The 19796-nt window shown below is 35.5% G+C and overlaps 1 protein-coding gene across 3 annotated transcripts in view; it reads right to left on the bottom strand.

The window, feature by feature from the left end:
• The window catches only part of TBC1D23 (TBC1 domain family member 23), a 59026-nt gene that overhangs the window by 6419 nt on the left and 32811 nt on the right, over positions 1–19796 (bottom strand). The window contains exons 10-16 of one of the 3 annotated variants that reach the window (XM_055411320.2): positions 19635–19727; positions 16989–17159; positions 13030–13072; positions 10778–10887; positions 5624–5763; positions 4287–4331; positions 1292–1380 (exon numbers count right to left, since the gene is read on the bottom strand). In XM_055411320.2, coding sequence (XP_055267295.1) covers positions 1292–1380; positions 4287–4331; positions 5624–5763; positions 10778–10887; positions 13030–13072; positions 16989–17159; positions 19635–19727 — 691 coding nt within the window. The remainder of the gene's footprint in view (positions 1–1291; positions 1381–4286; positions 4332–5623; positions 5764–10777; positions 10888–13029; positions 13073–16988; positions 17160–19634; positions 19728–19796) is intronic. The other 2 variants (XM_088836447.1, XM_055411401.2) reach the window with 2 other exon arrangements.

Here is a 19796-nt window from a genome sequence, read left to right as displayed (position 1 = left end):
CCCTCTCTCAAAATAATGCCATTTATGTTATAAACCATGAGTACCCCATCAAAAGACGGGACCTGCTTTTGTTAATTCATATAAATATATATGACTGTATCACTTTGCTATACACCTGAAACAAACACAACACTGTAAATGAAATATAGTACAATATAAAATAAAAATAAATAACAGACCCTTGGGGCTTTACACAGAGTTAGAGTTCCTATCAGAGGGATAACAGCACCACAGCCGCACTGAATCCTCGTGAAGAAGGCACACGAATGACTGGATTACAAGAGTTACAGGAATGAGAGCTGCTCACTTCCCAGAAACTACAGCTCACAGAAAGCCAACAAAGGCATGAGATACAGATCATTTACTTATGAATGTGTAAAACTCAAGAAAGTCCACATTATTCCCACAACATGTTGAAAGTGCTTCAGAATTCACACAACACTAATTTTCTTTTGGTTCTGGTTAAATTATATATACCAGTTTATCACAAATGGTAAAATCTGTAACTCTGTTTAAAGTTTTAAAAGATTACTTAAGAATGGTTTCTTGTATTTCTATGCCACCTTTATAGTTCTGGTTTCTCATTTCTGAATTAGTAAATTCAGCGTGCTGGTTCTATCCCAGGCTAATTTATATACTTCCAGAAGGAACGGCCTCTTGAATCCACAGAGTGTTGAGGTGGGGAGCCCCCAACCACGTCAGATTCGTTTCAATATATATTGATACAATATATATTTTTATATATTTTTTCTAACTCAACACACATTAATACTAATTATGATCATTTAATCAGGGTAATCTGAGCAGTGGGATTATAAACAAAAACAATAAATTATTTTTTAAAACAAAGACAATCACGAATTTCCCTTGCACAATATCCCCATCTTGTGGCCCTTTAGGATACTGCCTCCAGTTTCAAAAGGCTCTTCAGATGTCTGAATTTTGAGATTTCCTGAACTTCAGTCCCAGAACTCTTAATCCCCTACATGGGTGAATCAAGGGGATTTACATCCAATCCCATGGATTTACATACTATTTATACACTGGTAATTCCCAGATTATCACCGGCTTAGACATCTCTCCTCAACTAGACTCCTATAATTATTGCCTACTCAGCATTTCTACTGCATAATTAAAGGCATCTAAAACCAAACCCTTAACAGAAAAACCACAGACTCTCCAATCTCCTCTACAGAATCTCACTGTGTCTTGACGGTCCCAGAATGATCTCTACAATCACTCCTGACGCCTGAGGAAAGCAGTCTATATACAGAGAAGTGTAGTACTGCACCTGTGTCATATTCTTCCTCATCCCCGATGCTGAAAACAGGCTTCACACCACGGTAAGGCTTACCCACTCTGTCACTGCTGCTCACATGCCTATATTCAGAGAATTGTAAGAGGGAAATCATCACTTAAGTTTCTAAAGATTTTCCCCAAGTAGCATCTGAATATTAAAACAAAATACAAATGTTCTTTGTCCACCCCCTACCCCACCATGTACCACCCAGTTTCAGGACAGCTATGTTAAGGAAATTGAAACAAGATAAGGAAATTATGTTAGCAAAAGTGGCACAAGGTCTTGGTATGCAGAATGCTTTCAAATCTGTAAAAATGAAGTTTTAAACAATTTTAATGTTCATATAAACCAATGCACTGGGACATTCCTTAATCTCTCTGCTCTGTGTCCTCAGCTGTAAATCGGTAATGACAACATCTACACTTCCTGGTTACTGTGAAAATTAAATCAGTTAATACTTGGTAAAGCTCTTGAAATAATGTCTGGCATACAGCAAGTGCTACATACATGTTTCTTAGACAAAACAGTTTATGAAACCAAATATTCAAATTCCAGTAGGAGTGCCTAAGGGCTTCTCATTTGGGTACATATGTCTTAAGGTTTTTTCTCCCATTTTTTCTTATTTGTTATTTCTGTTTCAATAGAAACTAAGATGCTACTTCTTTTACATAAATAAACCATGAACATGAATTTGCCTTTCATTCTCAGGTGGCAGAAACAAACAACATGTAAACTCAATTAGTTCTGTAGGAAGTTCTCTTTTTTATATAAAAATCAATATCTTGTTATTTTTAGGTAATCTCCAATAAACCAAGAAGTAAAATTAAAATATTTAGACAAAATATTATATGTTTCTGGAGAAAGAGTACTATATTATTTGTAGGATAAGGTTCAGCTAAGATAATCTATGATGAAGGAAAATTGTGGCTTGTTTTTTTCCCTTGTCATGTATCAAGAAAGAGTTCAATCAAGTTATGTGTCTTAGAATTCAATTTTTCCAAAAGACAGAGATCAAATCTATATTTTAAATAATTTCTTAATACATAGCATCAATAAAAATCATGACCTAATTTTGTTAAAATATGCTTGTCTTTACTTCTCCCAAAACAATATTCTTTAACAGAAAATCAACAAGAGTTGAGTGCATGACAGAACTGTACGTTAATCAATACACTGCTTACAGTTTAAGTTGAAATCATAAAATCATTTGATTTTTATGCTAAAGCATATCTAAAGTAAAGTTATCTTGTAAATTAACAAATTATACTCATTAAAGACAAAAAAATGAAAGAAATAATTAAAATGAAGTAAATCTATGCAACTCAGATTCAGTTTTCTTACAAAAGGCAAAGACAAACACAGCTTTATGTAACAATACATTTGTGTCATCTAGATTATAAAGTTGTATGAGATCATGTTATTGGTTCTCTGATATTAAAGCATAATTAAACTTCTATAATATAGAAAGTAACGAAGATAATGTTTACAGTAAATGCTTGTACCAGAATGTAAGTATGAATAAAGTGACATCCAAAAAAGATACCAAGCTATACATTATTAAGCAAAATGTATAATACAATGCAGTTTTTATAAACAAGATGGCTAAAGATAACTAATAAAGTTCTTAAAAGACTATCAAAAACTGAAACTCAACGGCTGGACTCTTTAAAAAGCAGTCTATCTATGCTTTTTTGAAGAAATAAAACCTACAAAATAGTCTGAATAGATTTTAACTTTATTTACTGGACTCAAAAACAAACCAAATTTATTCTAACTTTTCATTAAATTCTATTTTCAAAATGGATATATTTCTAGGGACCAGAAAAGATCATTTTAATTTTTTAAAAATTCTTTGAGATAAAATTTGGAAGTTAAAAAAAATCAGAATAATTTGATGGTCTTATAACAAGAGAAAACAGAAAGATGATTCACAAATAGATTATAATTTTAAAAGAAGCCATCCCCCTTAAAATTATAAAACTGTAATAGAAGCTCTGTAACTGGCATCATACAGGAGCAGTCGCAGTAAATAAAATCTCTTATACATAAGTTGAAAGTAAACTATTGCTAAAAATGCTACTTTTAATTCACTGAAAACATTGAAATGATCTGCCAAAAAGTCAACTCCATTATTCCAGAGCTTAACTTACTTTTCAAAGCATGACTAGAATTTCTTTTTAAATGTTCATAGGTATTGCTATAACTGATATTCAAATTAAAATCGTAGAAGTCATGAGTATAAAAACATAAAGCCATATAGTATAAGGTTCTATTGTTTATCCTAATTGAAGATCCAGTAGATTTCTAAACTTTAAACCTATGGAATTTAATAACAAGTACCCCATTTTACTGGGATCAGAGAAGAGATGGATTATATATTAACATGTCCACTGTGGCCTAATTTCTTTCAAGGAAAAGCAAAGGCAGAACCCTAGAACTGGAGTTCTTTGGAACTGCTTTATATAATGTTGTCTCACCAACTTAAACACATACATCTTACTAAGAAAATTCTAGCAATATTATCAAATGACATAGTGTACATGAAATAACAAAAAAATTGAACCACAAACTATGCGTTTTTTCAGGTGCTACAATTTTCTCCACTGTTAAGGCATGAGACAGAAGTAAATGATCTCCAAAGCAAATAGCCTCCCAACCCTGAGACTACGTATTTTCTTTGTTTCATTTTCCTCTGTCTTAGAATAAAAACATGAAATTTGTTTTATAAAATTGTTGGGCTTGAATATACGTGATTTTCATCTGAGGAACAGGAGATATAAAGGGGGAGGCAAGGAAAAAAATTTAAATGATCAAGCAAAAAACCAAAAGAAAAGCATGACACACTCCTAAAAGCAGAATGAGAAGAGTTCAGCATTTGAGACAGCTGCATGAAATCTGAGACCAGACAGCAAGAGGCTTAGAGACAGCATAACGCATGCTAAAGGAAAAGGATGGTCCAGTAAAGCTGCGCTACTCATTGGCTTACCGCTCGGTACATGTTCTGTCTGGCCAAGGAAGATTGAAAGACATTCTACAGCAAATTGAGGCAGAGGACAGAACAATATGATTATTAAAAACACAACAGCTTTAAAACAAAAATATAGTATAATCAGTTTTTCTAACCCAGAGTGTATATTAAAAAGAAAATGTTTTGATGAACCCAAGTACAAAGAAAAATGAAGAAAAGCCAGTTTCAAGTGATTCTTTGTTAACAAAGAGAACAGTCTTTTCAACTTAGTATTATCACCAGTTCATTTTAAAATAAACTTTTAAGTGTTCATGCTACAGAATGTAGCAATATTAGTACCCTAATTGAGAATACACTAACTAAAAGTATTTTTAAAAATAAAGCTTTTGAAAGCAGACACAATTTTAATGAGCAAAAAAAACTTTCAGGCTTGATAAAAAAAACTTTTAACATTATTTATCAGTTGCCCATTTTAGACAAAGTATAGTTTTTTGGATTAGTGAAAATAACCTACATCTTGTTATTTACTAAATGAGAAAATATATATACCTCTGTATGCATATGTACTTTATTTAATAAAATGAAAAGTAGTACATTCCTTATATTCAGTTTTTAAAGTCAAATACTTCAACTCTCCTAGGATACTGCAAGTAAGACATGAGATGACATTAAATACTATAACACATTTCCAAGATCAGGCCTGCTTAGAAACGAATTTCACACTGGAATTATTAGGTTAGTTTTGAATTCTGAGAACAAGAAAGATCAATGAAACTAACGTGAAGAAAAAGAAAACATATTGTGCACTCAAAGTCCCAGTGAGAAACAATGTAATAGACATTCTTAAACTTCTTTATCATTTGTTAGCAGGTTACTTCATTTGTAATTCATGGGAGAAGTAAGGTCACACATGTGAACAAAATTCTATGAAGATCTGAATTCTTAAACTTAAGAAAATGGGGCTCTGCTTTATTTAGTATGACTAAATTTTCTAGGTTTTAAATTCCTGAAGCCAAGAAAAGAGATTACTGCACTTAACAGATGATTCCAACCACCTGACAGGTGGGATATACATAATAGTGTTGGAATATTTTTTTCCAATGAATGGCTTGAAGGGGCAGAATTATTTTTTGCCACCTATTCTGGGCAGTGGGAGAAGAGAGTAATCTTCATAGTCAAACTTTACAGCAATAAAGAACATCTCTGTGATGATAATGAAAACTGGAATTATCTAATAAAAAATGTAATTTACAATTCTTTTTTAAATCACATTCTATTCAACTAACATTTAGTGTAAGATACTTTTCTTTAGCTTGAATTATTCATCACAAATTCATACTGTGTAAGTAACTCACCGGTCCACAGGAGTTGATGTATTCTCAATAAAGCTGATAACTTTTTCCCTGACATTAACAGATTTTGTCTTCAAAGCAACAGTCATTTTATTAACTAATGATTTCATTCCTCTATCATTTGAACCATTAGAAGATTCACCCTGGGGGGGGAAAAAAAGAATTTACTGATGAATTAATTGCTCTCCAAATGACTAGCAAGAACCACTACTGCTGAAGGTTATCTCAATGTTATGCACTGAACTGGGTGCACCTCCTACCACAAAATCATATTTTAAAGTCAACTGGGAGTTGCTGATGGACAGGGAGGCCTGGCATGCTGTGATTCATGGGGTCACAAAGAGTCGGGACACAACTAAGCGACTGAACTGAACTGAATTACCCAGTATACCTCAGAAAATGACTGTAGGTGGAGACAGGGCCTTTAAAGAGTAAATTATAGTATATTAAAAAGCAGAGACATTACTTTGCCAACCAAGGTACGTCTAGTCAAGGCAATGGTTTTTCCCGTGGTCATGTATGGATGTGAGAGTTGGACTGTGAAGAAGGCTGACCGCCGAAGAATCGATGCTTTTGAACTGTGGTGTTGGAGAAGACTCTTGAGAGTCCCTTATACTGCAAGGAGATCCAACCAGTCCATTCTAGAGGAGATCAATCCTGGATGTTCATTGGAGGGACTGATGCTAAAGCTGAAACTGCAATACTTTGGCCACCTCATGCGACGAGTTGACTCACTGGAAAAGACTCTGATGCTGGGAAAGGTTGGGGGCGGGAGGAGAAGGGGACGACGGAGAATGAGATGGCTGGATGGCATCACTGACTCTGTGGACGTGAGTTTGAGTGAACTCCGGGAGTTGGTGATGGACAGGGAGGCCTGGCGTGCTGTGATTCATGGGGTTGCGGAGAGTCGGACACGACTGAGCGACTGAACTGAACTGAACTGAAGGTTAAATGAGGTCATGTAATAGGTAGGCCTGATCCAAAATGACAGATGTCCCTACAGGATAAAGGGGAGACATCAGGGACTCACAAGCCCAGAAAAAAGGCCATGTCATCTGCAAGCCGAAGACAGGTGCTTCTGGAGAAATTAAACCTGTCAACCCTTTGATCCCAGACCTCTAGCCTCCAGGACAATGAGGAAATAAATTTTATGTTGGTTAAGTCACCTAATCGGTTGCATTTTGTTAAGGCAACCTGACTAAACTGACACACTGGGTGAAACCATTTTAGGAATGGAAGGTAGAAATGAAAACTGAGGATATATATGACACATATAAATGTGTGGAACCTGAAACTACTTTTTATTCAGTAAGAAATAAAATTATTGACCTCTTCTTAACTCAAATAAGTCTATAAAAATAAGTAAAATTACAATCAGAGTATATTTCATATAGCTAACTTTTGAATCATTTATTCTTTGTAAATTTTTGCTGTTTAAGACATTAGTACTTAGGTCTTTATTTCTCAAGAAAAGTCATCTTTATGTACCTAGTGTAATAGATTTGAGTATAACTCTTGAATTGTATATAACTGTTCCTTTACAAACCACTGCAGCGGTTCCCAATCCTTTTGGCACGAGGAACCAGCTTCATGGAAGACATTTTTTCCACAGATGGGGGTTGGGGAATAGTTCAGGCGTTAAGGGGAGTGGCAGATGAAGCTGCTTTGCTCATTCACCTACCCGCCACTCACCTCCTGCTGTTCTGTGCAGTGGGTTTCTAACAGGCCTTGGACCTCTGCCCTACAGGAAAGTTGGCAGCAGATAACAAAAGTTTAAAAATTTGCCTATCTTCTGCCTATTAACTCCTCTTCAGGATTTATGGGAAGGAAATAATCAGAAAATGCCCTAGGATTTAGTCACTATTTTTTAAAAAGTTTAAAAAAACAGGCATTTAAAAATGCTAGAAAATGCTCAAACATTCAGTGAAAAAGCAGAAAATAAACCTATTTGTACACTCTGAGCACTGCTTTTAAAATATAATATTAAAAAAAAGCATTATAAAAGATGTGAAGAAAATATTTCAAAATATGAACAGTTATTATCCATGGTTGCTGCTGCTGCTAAGTCGCATCAATCGTGTCCAACTCTGTGCGATCACATAGACGGCAGCCCACCAGGCTCCTCTGTCCCTGGGATTCTCCAGGCAAGAACGCTGGAGTGGGTTGCCATTTCCTTCTCCAATGCAAGAAAGTGAAAAGTGAAAGTGAAATCGCTCAGTCGTGTCCGACTCTTAGCGACCCCATGGACTGCAGCCTACCAGGCTTCTCCATCCATGGGATTTTTCCAGGCAAGAGTACTGGAGTGGGTTGCCATTTCCTTCTCCAATATCCATGGTTAGGTAACAATTAAGTTTGCTTTCTTTTTATTTTTAATATTTACAGATGATGCTACAATGAAATGTATTATTTTTATATTTAAAACAAGTCATTAATTAAAATGTATTATTTTTACTTTTGAAACAAGTAAATCATTAACTAAAATATGTTACTTTGATTTTTAAAACAAGGCATTAACTAAATAACATAAAAATCATGTTTCCATTTCCATATCCAACTTCAAAACCAAATTATACTGACCATGGAATTCTTTGGTACTTTAGAAGATAACACATCTTTAAGAGTTTCTTTAATAGCCTCAATCATTGCTTTTCAAATCTGAAGATAAAAACTTCAATACAGAGACTATCCAATGCTGTGGGTGGGAATATAAATTAGAATGATGTTTTCTGGAGGGCAATTTGATAATAATGCATAATTCTAAGGATTTTGATATGTAATCATTTGATCAAGTTATTTCACTTCTAGGACAAAATAATCATGTGTTATGCAAACATTAGTACAAAAATCAATAGCAGTGTGCACAACAGAAAAAGACCGGAAGCAATGTAAATATTCAATAATAAGGGACTAACAAAACAAATTATAATATATCTATAGTATTTAGATATTAAAAACAAAAACAGCAAACATTTATTACATAAATGGTGAGCCCCTAGATACCTAAAAGATCATGCTGAAAACCTAATTCTCAGGGAAGCTTTATCTGCACAAGTTGACAATAATTTGCTTTGACTTACAATGCTGAAGATAAGCCTCAATTCATCATCTAATGAGTTACAAAGTTTATCTGAGCCACCAGGGAAGTATAAAGTATGTAAGTGACACTATAAAGTATGTAAGTGACAGATTCTACACTTTAAAAGTATGTGACAGGTACTACACTTTATGTTCACTTGTACATTTAATCCTCATGTCATTATTATGAAGAAAGTTCTGGTATAATCACCCCTATCTGCACAGATGGAGAAAACAGAGTGGAAATGATCTTGCTGGAGATCATGAAGAAAATAAGTTCTGGAGATAAAACCTGAGTACCCAGGTAAGCCTGACTGGTAAGTCCAGGACTGTACTGGAGTTTTCCTTCTATTTCTGATTTAAAGAATGATCATCAGGTAGAAAAGGATCATTACTTGTGAAGAAAACAATTTAATGACTGAGCCAGGCTTCAGCAATACATGAACCATGAAGTTCCAGATGTTTAAGTTGGATTTAGAAAAGGCAGAGGAACCAGAGATCAAACTGCCAACATCCACGGGATCATCGAAAAAGCAACAGAGTTCCAGAAAAACATCTATTTCTGCTTTATTGACTATACCAAAGACTTTAATTGTATGGATTACAATAAACTGTGGAAAATTCTGAAAGAGATGGGAATACCAGACCACCTGACCTGCCTCTTGAGAATTCTGTGTACAGGTAAGGAAGCAATAGCTGGAACTGGACATGGAACAAGTAGGAAAAGGAGTACATCAAGGCTGTATATTGTCATCCTGCTTATTTAATGTGTATGCAGAGTATATAATGAGAAATGCTGGGCTCAATGAAGCACAAGCTGGAATCAAGATTGCTGGGAGAAATATCAATAACCTCAGATATGCAGATGACACTACCCTTATGGCAGAAAGTGAAGAATTCTTGATGAAAGTGAAAGAGGAGAGTGAAAAAGTTGGCTAAAAGATCAACATTCAGAAAACTAAGATCATGGCATCCAGTCCCATCAATTCATGGCAAATAGATGGGGAAACGGTGGAAACAGTGGCTGACTTTATTTTTGGGGGCTCCAAAATTACTGCAGATGGTGACTGCAGCCATGAAATTAAAAGACGCTTACTCGCTGGAAGGAAAGTTATGACCAACCTAGATAGCATATTAAAAAGCAGAGACATTACTTTGCCAACAAAGGTCCATCTAGTCAAGGCTATGGTTTTTCCAGTAGTCATGTATGGATGTGAGAGTTGGACTGTAAAGAAAGCTGAGCACTGAAGAATTGATGCTTTTGAACTGTGTTGTTGGAGAAGACTCTTGAGAGTCCCTTGGACTGCAAGGAGATCCAACCAGTCTATCCTAAAGGAGATCAGTCCTGGGTGTTCACTAGAAGGACTGATGTTGAAGCTGAAACTCCAATACTTTGGCCACCTGATACGAAGAGCTGACTCATCTGAAAAGACCCTGATCATGGCAAAGATTGAAGACAGGAGTAGAAGGGGACGACAGAGGATGAAATGGTTGGACGGCATCACCGACTCAATGGACATGAGTCTGGGTAAATTCCAGGAGTTGGTGATGGACAGGGTGGCCTGGAGTGCTGCAGTCCATGGGGTCACAAATAGTCGGACACAACTGAGCAACTGAACAGAACTGAATGCAGATGATACAAAATACAGAAAACAGATAAAAGATTTATTGCCCAAATATTTCTAAAGTAGAACAGAATGGAGTTACCCTCACTATTCTCCTGGGACAAACTAATTGGGATAGTCCGAGAATCAACTCACTTTAAAGTCCAAGTGAGTCACAGGACTCAGAATTATCTCTGTTGATATTTAAGCAGAAGTAGAAAATTGTCACTAAGTGATACCAAGTTGCAGCTGAGGAGGAAGAAGTCTGAATTCAGCAAGGAGACCACCAGAACTCCTGACTAGTTTAACTATGCAGGTCTGCTCCTGTGATTTGATTAACTTCACAATCATACGCTTCCGCATTGTATGTGTTTGAAATATTTTGACTCCATTTCTGTTACGGTGAGTATTTTGATGTTAAATCATCATTTCTGAGCATTTATCCAAATCTGGTGACATATTCCACATACACACTTACATCCACAGAAGAATTGATGCTGCTCCTTGAGCCTGAGGTGCTAGCAATCCAATGGCCATATCCGTTTTCTGGTCCATCCACATTGATGTCTGCCAGGTGCTGCTGCAGTGCTTAAAGACAAAGAGGAAGAAGGAAAAAAAAAATCCTGACATATCAATCCCCCTTAGAAGTACGATAAACATGTCAGACATGACTTAGCAACTGAACAACAACAGAAACTGAACAAAAAAGATCCAAGGGCATAATCAGAGGTATTTCTTTCATAGCACCTTTGTAAAAAATAAAAGATGCCAGGCTACAAAAGTTTTCCTTTCCCTCCTCTTCCTTCTAAAGCCCTCTCTGTACACACATATAACTTTTCTTAATTGACCCTAAGGGTGACAGTAACCATATACACAGATTTGATGTCTTCGTCTTTGGAAGGCAATCATTCAAGTATTAATAAATAATTTTAGCATTTTAATGATATACAAGATTAATGGAAAACCTATGATGGCTTTTGTTTACCATAAGGAGACATCAGTCAATCCTTCCAATAATAAAAGAAGCAGTCTTAGGCATTAACTGCTGTGGAAAGAGAGATTATTCTTGGAAAAGAAAGAAGTAATTCATAGTTTAAAAAATTTTTTCTAAAACCTAGCCTATCTGTGCTATATAAAAGAATGCTTTTCAGACAATTTTGAGAACAATAACCAAGTTTTGTGTTATGCTGTCAGAACTTCCAATAAATAACACTAGGACTTAGGCCAATACTCGCTTATTAAAGTATTAGTAAGTAACTTATTAATAACCAGTACTTATTAAAATTTTACATTAAATTTTACATTATTAAAATTTTTTTACATTACTCTGGGATGAGCCTCAAAGGTAGTTAGTTATCAGGCCATGATACAAATTATCTCCATGACAGGAGATAAAAATTCTTGCTAATATCAACATAGACCAAGTTGAAATAAACCCTAATCTATCAAAACTTCTAACTTATAACATAAGATCATATTATATCAGAACTTAAGCCTGATAAGACTCTTTATGATTCAAACTCAGGATTCTACTTCCTCCAACAAATATTAATTTGATTTTACTATTAATTTTCCTAGTAATTACAGATTCAATATTTTTATATCTCTTTTACTAATCAAAGGCTCTTTTAATTAAAATACATCTACATACAACACTGTGTAAATTTAAGGTATACAAAATGTTGCTGATACATTTATATACTGTAGCAACAGGTGCACCTCTATCATGTCACACAGTTACCATTTTTTTGTGGAGCGAATAATTAAGATCTACTTTCTTTGCACAAATTTGGTAATTGTAATACAATATTATTGTCCACATTCACTATATTATGCATTAAGTACTCCAGGACTTATTTACCTACCAGTTGCAAGTCTGTACCCTTAAGTAACAGAATTTGTTTGAAAAAAAAAAAAGACAGTCTCTATTTAGAATCTTACTATCCTGACCTACTCCTTTATAAATTCTCAAATATTTGCTGTAGCGACTCTTGTCATTTTTCAATCCTGAACTACCAGATTATCTGCAGTTGAAAACATCAGCTTATTTCTTATTACATTCAGTCAACGTTTTTCATCAGCTAATACTTTCAAGTAATTAAAAAATGAGAACAAAACAAAAAAAGCAAATAATAAGAGTTTACAATGAAAAATACCCCTCCTACTCTTGTTTCCCAGTCTTATCTACCCCTCCTTCTCCATAAAAACAAATCATGTGGGCAGTTTTTCACCCATCTTTACAAAAACATTTTTTACAAATTCAAGCTAATTGGGGCTTGTATTTGTAAATACAAGCTGGTAGCTCAGACAGTAAAGAATCCACCTGCAATGCAGGAGACCTGGGTTGGATCCCTGGCTTGGGAAGATCCCCTGGAAGAGGGCATGGCAACCCACTCCAGTATTCTTGCCTGGAGAATCCCATGGACAGAGGAACATGGTGGGCTACAGTCCATGGGGTTGCAAAGAGTCGGTCACAACTAAGCAACTAAGCACAGCACAAGTTAAAGACATCCATTTTAACAGTCTTCTCCTAAATATTCTCTCATTGTAATTGCCTACTATATTTGTCTTTATCTATCTGTCCTGCTGGCCTTGCCTTTTCTGAAAACAGTGAATGAATGAAAAGAAAGTGTACCCAATAACTAATTTGGTTACTCCAAATCAGCTCCAGTGATCATACAATTTCCTCTGAAAAGTAGGGTCAAAGGAATTAGTAAATTCAAATCTTACCCATAAATCCTCCACTGGCAATGCTCACGTATTCTTTGTTTTTCTAAAGTGGAAAATAAAATTTAAATTACTTCAAAATGCAATTCAATTAAAATTTCTTATAGTTCCATAAGCATTGACAAATGTAATAAAAGGTTATATACTAAATTTCTGGATTTGTTTTTACATTTTAGACTGGCACGGAGAAGTACATACGTTTAACTTGTATACTGTAAGATCTGGCGCTTACACAGGAACAGGGGACAATTTCATGACTACTAATGAGACTGTACTACAGTCCCAACAGTGCAAAAAGTCAAACCAAAATCAGTTACACTTTATTTTCAGATGTAACGAAAATGGTTTAAAAGCTTTCAAAAATATTTTGGACTCTACTAAAAAGGCAGCTTTATTAAAAAGACAGCTTTCAGAATGGGAGAAAATAATAGCAAATGAAGTAACAAAGAATTAATCTAAAATATACAAGCAACTCCTGCAACTGAATTCCAGAAAAATAAACGACCCAATCAAAAAATGGACCAAAGAACTAAGTAGACATTTCTCCAAAGAAGACATACAGATGGCTAACAAACACATGAAAAGACGCTCAACATCACTCATAATCAGAGAAATACAAATCAAAACCACAATGAGGTACCATTTCACACCAGTCAGAATGGCTGCTATCCAAAAGTCTACAAGCAATAAATGCTGGAGAGGGTGTGGAGAAATGGGAACCTTCTTACTCTGTTGGTGGGAATGCAAACTAGTACAACCATTATGGAGAACAGTGTGGAGATTCCTTAAAAAACTGGAAATAGAACTGCCGTACGACCCAGCAATCCCACTGTTGGGCATACACACCGAGGAAACCAGAAGTGAAAGAGACAACATACTCCAATGTTCATCGCAGCACTGTTTATAATAGCCAGGACATGGAAGCAACCTAGATGTCCATCTGCAGACGAATGGATGAGAAAGCTGTGGTACATACACACAATGGAGTATTACTCAGCGATTAAAAAGAATACATTTGAAATCAGTTCTAATGAGGTGGATGAAACTGGAGCCCATTATACGGAGTGAAGTAAGCCAGAAAGAAAAACACAAATACAGTATATTAAAGCATATATATGGAATTAAGAAAGATAGTAACGATAACCCTGTATATGAGACAACTAATCTTCGAATGTATAGGCATAAAGTTGTTTCTATTATTTATATTCTTAATACTTCTATGAATAATTCCCATTTTGAATATTATTTGCAAGATTTTTCTTGTTGATTATTGTTACCTGATGTTTCCCTTTTTAGAGAAGCTTTTTAAGGCAGCTTTGACTCTGTTGAGCCTCTCAATTTTATCTTTATCTTTACTGCATTAATACCTGGTATGTATTAGGCGCTTTTCTTTATGATTATTCTGTTTATCTTGCTAACCTCTTAAACTGGCTGTATACTTGTATACTCATTGTTTTTCCTTTTTATGTAAAGTCTACTCCATTTAAGGCCTCAGTGGATAATGTTTTCCATATCCTATAGGTTTTAAGATTTTGTATTTTTGTTATCTTTCTGTAATGATGTTGTTTTTAAATGCCATGTACTCAGTAAGTGGTATAAACACATTGTATATTTCAGTTTTCTAATAAAAAAATTAAAAAAAATAATAAAAGCCCTGGATTCAAAAAAAAAAAAGGAAATACAAAAGCAAGTAACAGCCAATTATGAAGAAATGACAGAATGTCAACATTTTACAAACTATTAAAAATTAATGAATCTAAGTAATGACAAAGACACAAGAAAGGTATCTGGGCAGTATTTACTGCCTGAGGAAGTACACACTACCCAAGATTTCCTGTCGCCCCACCCTCAAAAGTCATCTAACAAGACTCTAGGTCTAATCACTGCTGCTGCTGCTGCTAAGTCACTTCAGTCGTGTCCGACTCTGTGTGACCCCACAGACGGAAGCCCACCAGGCTTCCCCGTCCCTGGGATTCTCCAGGCAAGAACACTGGAGTGGGTTGCCATTTTCTTCTCCAATGTGTGACTAGCTTACGGGAAATATAAGGGATAGAACCTGAAAAACAACACTATGTGAATGCAATCAGCAAAATCCAGATTGTGGGAAACTATAAGACAAAGTAACCAGCTTTTCCAAACAAACAGATGCAAGGAAAAAAAAAACGGAAACAGAGCTGATAAAAAGAGACTTAAAAGATATTAACCAAGTGAAATGCCTTGTTTTAGATCTTGAGAAAATTAGGAAACCTGAATACTCATTCAGTTCAGTTCAGTTCAGTCGCTCAGTCGTGTCTGACTCTGCAACCCCGTGAATCACAGCATGCCAGGCCTCCCTGCCCATCGCCAACTCCCGGAGTTCACTCAAACTCATGTCCATCGAGTCGGTGATGCCATCCAGCCATCTCATTCTCTGTCATCCCCGTCTCCTCCCGCCCCCAATCCCTCCCAGCATCAGACTCTTTTCCAGTGAGTCAACTTGTCACATGAGGTGGCCGAAGTATTGCAGTTTCAGCTTTAGCATCAATCCTTCCAATGAACACACAGGATTGATCTCCTTTAGAATGGACTGGTTGGATCTTCTTGCAGTCCAAGGGACTCTCAAGAGTCTTCTCCAGCACCACAGTTCAAAAGCATCAATTCTTCGGCGATCAGCTTTCTTCACAGTCCAACTCTCACATCCATACATGACCATGGGAAAAACCATAGCCTTGACTAGACAGACCTTTGTTGGCAAAGTAATGTCTCTGCTTTTTAATATGCTATCTAGGTTGGTCATAACTTTCCTTCCAAGGAGTAAGCATCTTTTAATTTATAATCAAATGTTTACCAGTTATAATGTGATTATATCTTTACAAAGAATTTACAAGTCAATTTTCCCTACTTTTGAATTTGTTTGAAAATTTCCACATTAAAAATTGGGGAGAGGGAGGGATTTCTAAAACCACATCAAGAACTCAATTATTAAAAGAAGTCCACAATATTCCAAATTCTTGCCATCTGACACCCTTTGTAATATATAGCTTGTTTCATAGCATTTTTAGAATAGGCCAATTAAACTTATAAGTAAAATGAATTTGAGTCCCTATTTCTGTTATTCTATTTAAAGTACTAAAATATCTTTACTCCAGTAAAGCATAAAAATTATTTTATAATCCCTCTCTCAAATACCTTGTTCCCTTTCTGATTTTATGTTTCAAGGATTGTCCTTTCGGCTAATTTTCTCAAACTAGATTCCCATTGAAGTGGATACAAATGGAGAGGCCTGTGTCTCCTGTCTTCCTGATTTCATAGTTCAGGGTCACACAAAATGAGGACTTTAATATATAAACTCCAAGGAATAAACAACTATTTTTATAAAGAAAGAGCTGTCTCCGAGTGAGGCTCTGTAGAAGGTAGATGGACAGGGTGCATGAAATCAGTGACACAAATTAGGTGTGCTAAAGACAACACTGAAACACAAAAAGGAAGGGTGGTTAAGTGTCACAGACGTACACATGCATATTTATTCGGTTTCAAAGTGAAGATATTAAAATGAATTACATAGCATCTATAAAAAGTATTAAGGCATGAATAGGCACAGAGAACAAACAAAATAATCACCCAGAAATGGACCCTGACACATTGAAGAATTCAGTCTATTAAAGAGGTGGTATTTCAAATTGATAGCACAACTGGTTAGCTATTTGGGGAAATTTTTTTATGTTGTTCCTACCTCATTTCTTACAGAAAAATAATTCTAGATGGTCCAGAAGATTTAAACATAAAAAATAAACCATAGAAGTATGTGAGAAAAAAATGAGGGAGAAGACTTCTTGGCAAGACACAAAACCAATAAAGTGTTGTTTTTTTTTTTTTAAAAAGATAAATTTAACAAGGTAGACAACAGCACAAAACTGCCTAGGAGAATTTCTTAAAGGTGACAGCAAAAACCAAGGAAAAACTGAAGTAATCTGTCAGCATACCTGTAAAAAGTGTGCAAGGACCATGTTCATATACATGTCTTCTTCCTCTCTGCCACTGCCCATGAAGCAGAGGTGCTCCCCACCAGCGATGGAGCCAGACTCAATGGACTGCTTCTGTGCTTCCAGCAGGGATTTTACAGACTGTGCAAACTCTGATGGATTCTGGAGCATCTGGACAATTTAAAAAATTTAATGTGGCAAGCTTGTGTTTTTTATACATCTGCAAAACTTGAAATATTTTCCCGGGGGCCTGGGGAGAGAACAATGTTTATATTCCCACCATGAAAATTTAAAAAAAAAAAAAAAAAGCCTCATTTTTTTTGACAGCGCTACACAGTTTGTATGGGATCTTAGTTATCTGACCAGAAATTGAACCCAGGCCCTCTGCAGTGAAAACTTTTAAGTCTCAACCACTGAATAGACAGGGAATTCCTAAAATAAAGGCGCTTATAAATAAAATCCCTGGGATAAAAGAAATGTGTATAAATGTACCTATAATACATCAGAAAACAAAAGTTGACAATTCATGGAAAGATTATATTATGCAAAGAAAATACCAGGAAAAAAATGTTTTTGCTGTTTGTTTTCTAAATTTCAGTGTCTTCAGGGTATCATGGCAAGAAAAGTTTAACAATGAGTAAGAGGGTCCATGACAAAAACAATTCATTGAAACAAGCTATATTTTTTAGTCTCCACTTACATGGCAAACCATGTTATTTCTTAGAGGACAGTTAGAAATAGTGGAAGCATTTATCAGTATTTATTCTAGGTACTAGAGACATGATGATGAAAAAATTCATTTCTTACCCTCAAGAAAATAAGCATGCCAATAAATACAAAAATTTGTTAAAACTGTTTTAATAAAAAGCGCAGTGAAAATCCAAAAGAAAAATGGACAAACCACAGAAAAGCACTTTGTAAAGAAAAATACAAATTAACAGCACACTCAAAAACATGTGTGCAACATCACTAGTAATGACCATTACTTTCCACCATTCGTGTAAGATAGAAAATTAGTGATGTCCAATAATGCTTATGGTATACAACAATCCTTCTCACTTACAGTTGTGAAGTGTAAGTTGATACAGTCTTTTTAAAGGGCAATATGACAAACTCCAGTAACAATTCTATATACCCACATTCTATAGTCTATATGCTATAACTCTTACCCCAACAATTTTACTTTTAGGAGTGTATTTTACAGAAATATTTGCACAAGTCCACAAATGTTAACTACATTAACTACATGTTAACTACAACATTGTTTTATTACAAGAAAACTGAAAACATTCTAAATGTACATCTATCAAGTGATAAACTGTGGTACATCTATACCATGGACCACTATACAGACATTAAAAGTAATGTACTAAGATGAAAAGATCTCCCAAGAAACTGTTAAGTGAAAAATCAAGTGGACCAAAAAAAGTGAATAAGAAATATGTAAATATATGTTAAAGGTCTGGATGATTAAACAAGCTGACAGTAATTGTTAACTCTGGAGATACTCTTTGAGCTTTTTAAGAATAATCAAAGTTATTCACAAATGACTTGAATAATAAGCATAATAGATGGACCATCTAGGTCCTCCAGGGCTTCCCAGGTGGCTCAGAGGTAAAAAGCCTGTCTGCCAAGCAGGAGACATGGGTTTGATTGCTGGGTAGGGAAGATTCCCTGGAGAAGGAAAGTCAGTGATGTCCGGCTCCAGCAATCTTGCCTGGGAAATCCCAGGGCTGGATAAGCCTGGCAGGCTATAGTCCATGGGGTCACAAAAGAGTCGGACACGACTTAGCGACTAAACAACAACACATTTATGTCCTCAAAGATGAATGAAGGATGAGAAAGGCAGAGTTTACATTCAGGATGCAAACAAGCTAGAATCGCCTTCTTCACCTATAGCACCCCAAACTCTCTGGGTTGTTTTACCTCCATTTTCCATGCGCTTCCTCCTGACGCCACTGAGGCTTTTCCACATGCCCTTTAAACCTCACTGTCAACTTTTTCAGATAAGTTAGAGACAATGTTACTCTTCTTACTCTCTTCCCCATTCCTGAGGCTCTAAAAACCCCAGAAGGACTTAAATAATGTCAGTCCCAGTCTTACCAAATGCTCTAAGCACCTCTGACAATAATTATCTACTTTATCTATTCCTTCAATTCAAGTGATCCTAGGACAGTAATTTTAACAACTAAGGACCTATATGCCAGAGACTACCCTTATTACATATTACTTTATTATATGCACAAGTACTCATGATAAAAGGAGGCTTACAGTAAAAACTTTTAGACTAACTACCCAATCATAATAAGAGCTAATATTCACAGAGTACTTACTAAGTGCAAAGCACTATGCTGAGTGCTTTATCAGGCAGCTCACAGTAAGAAGTTTAGAATTTATTGACATAACAATGGCAAGCAACAGTAAGCCATACCTAATAGTGCTCTCATCTACCCTTTATGATGCCAAGGGAGTGCCTGTGGTTAAAAGGAAACCTGAGAGCAACACTTGTATAAGGGCAGAGACTCCCTCTTTAAGCAGAAAGAAAAACATCCCCAAATCTGGTATATGTATGGATTACATATGGATTAAATTAAAAAATCCATTTTCTCCATATTTTTTAAAATTTTAAATCACATTTATACTAACCAGATCTGAATCTAAATGGAAAGCAGTTGATAAATGCCCAGCATTATACTGTTCTGCAGGACGGCAATCCACCACAAAGAACCGGACTCCTTCCTAAAAGGCAAACATTTGACATAATAAAATGTGCCAGGAGGAGCATATTTTACACAATATAATATTAAC

The sequence above is a fragment of the Moschus berezovskii genome, chromosome 1, assembly GCF_049115385.1.
Source record: "Moschus berezovskii isolate FMDL1 chromosome 1, NW_MosBer_1.0, whole genome shotgun sequence".
In the NCBI taxonomy this organism is placed as follows: domain Eukaryota; kingdom Metazoa; phylum Chordata; class Mammalia; order Artiodactyla; family Moschidae; genus Moschus; species Moschus berezovskii.
Note: the sequence above shows the minus strand (reverse complement) of the source record. Positions and strands in the feature narration are given on the sequence as shown.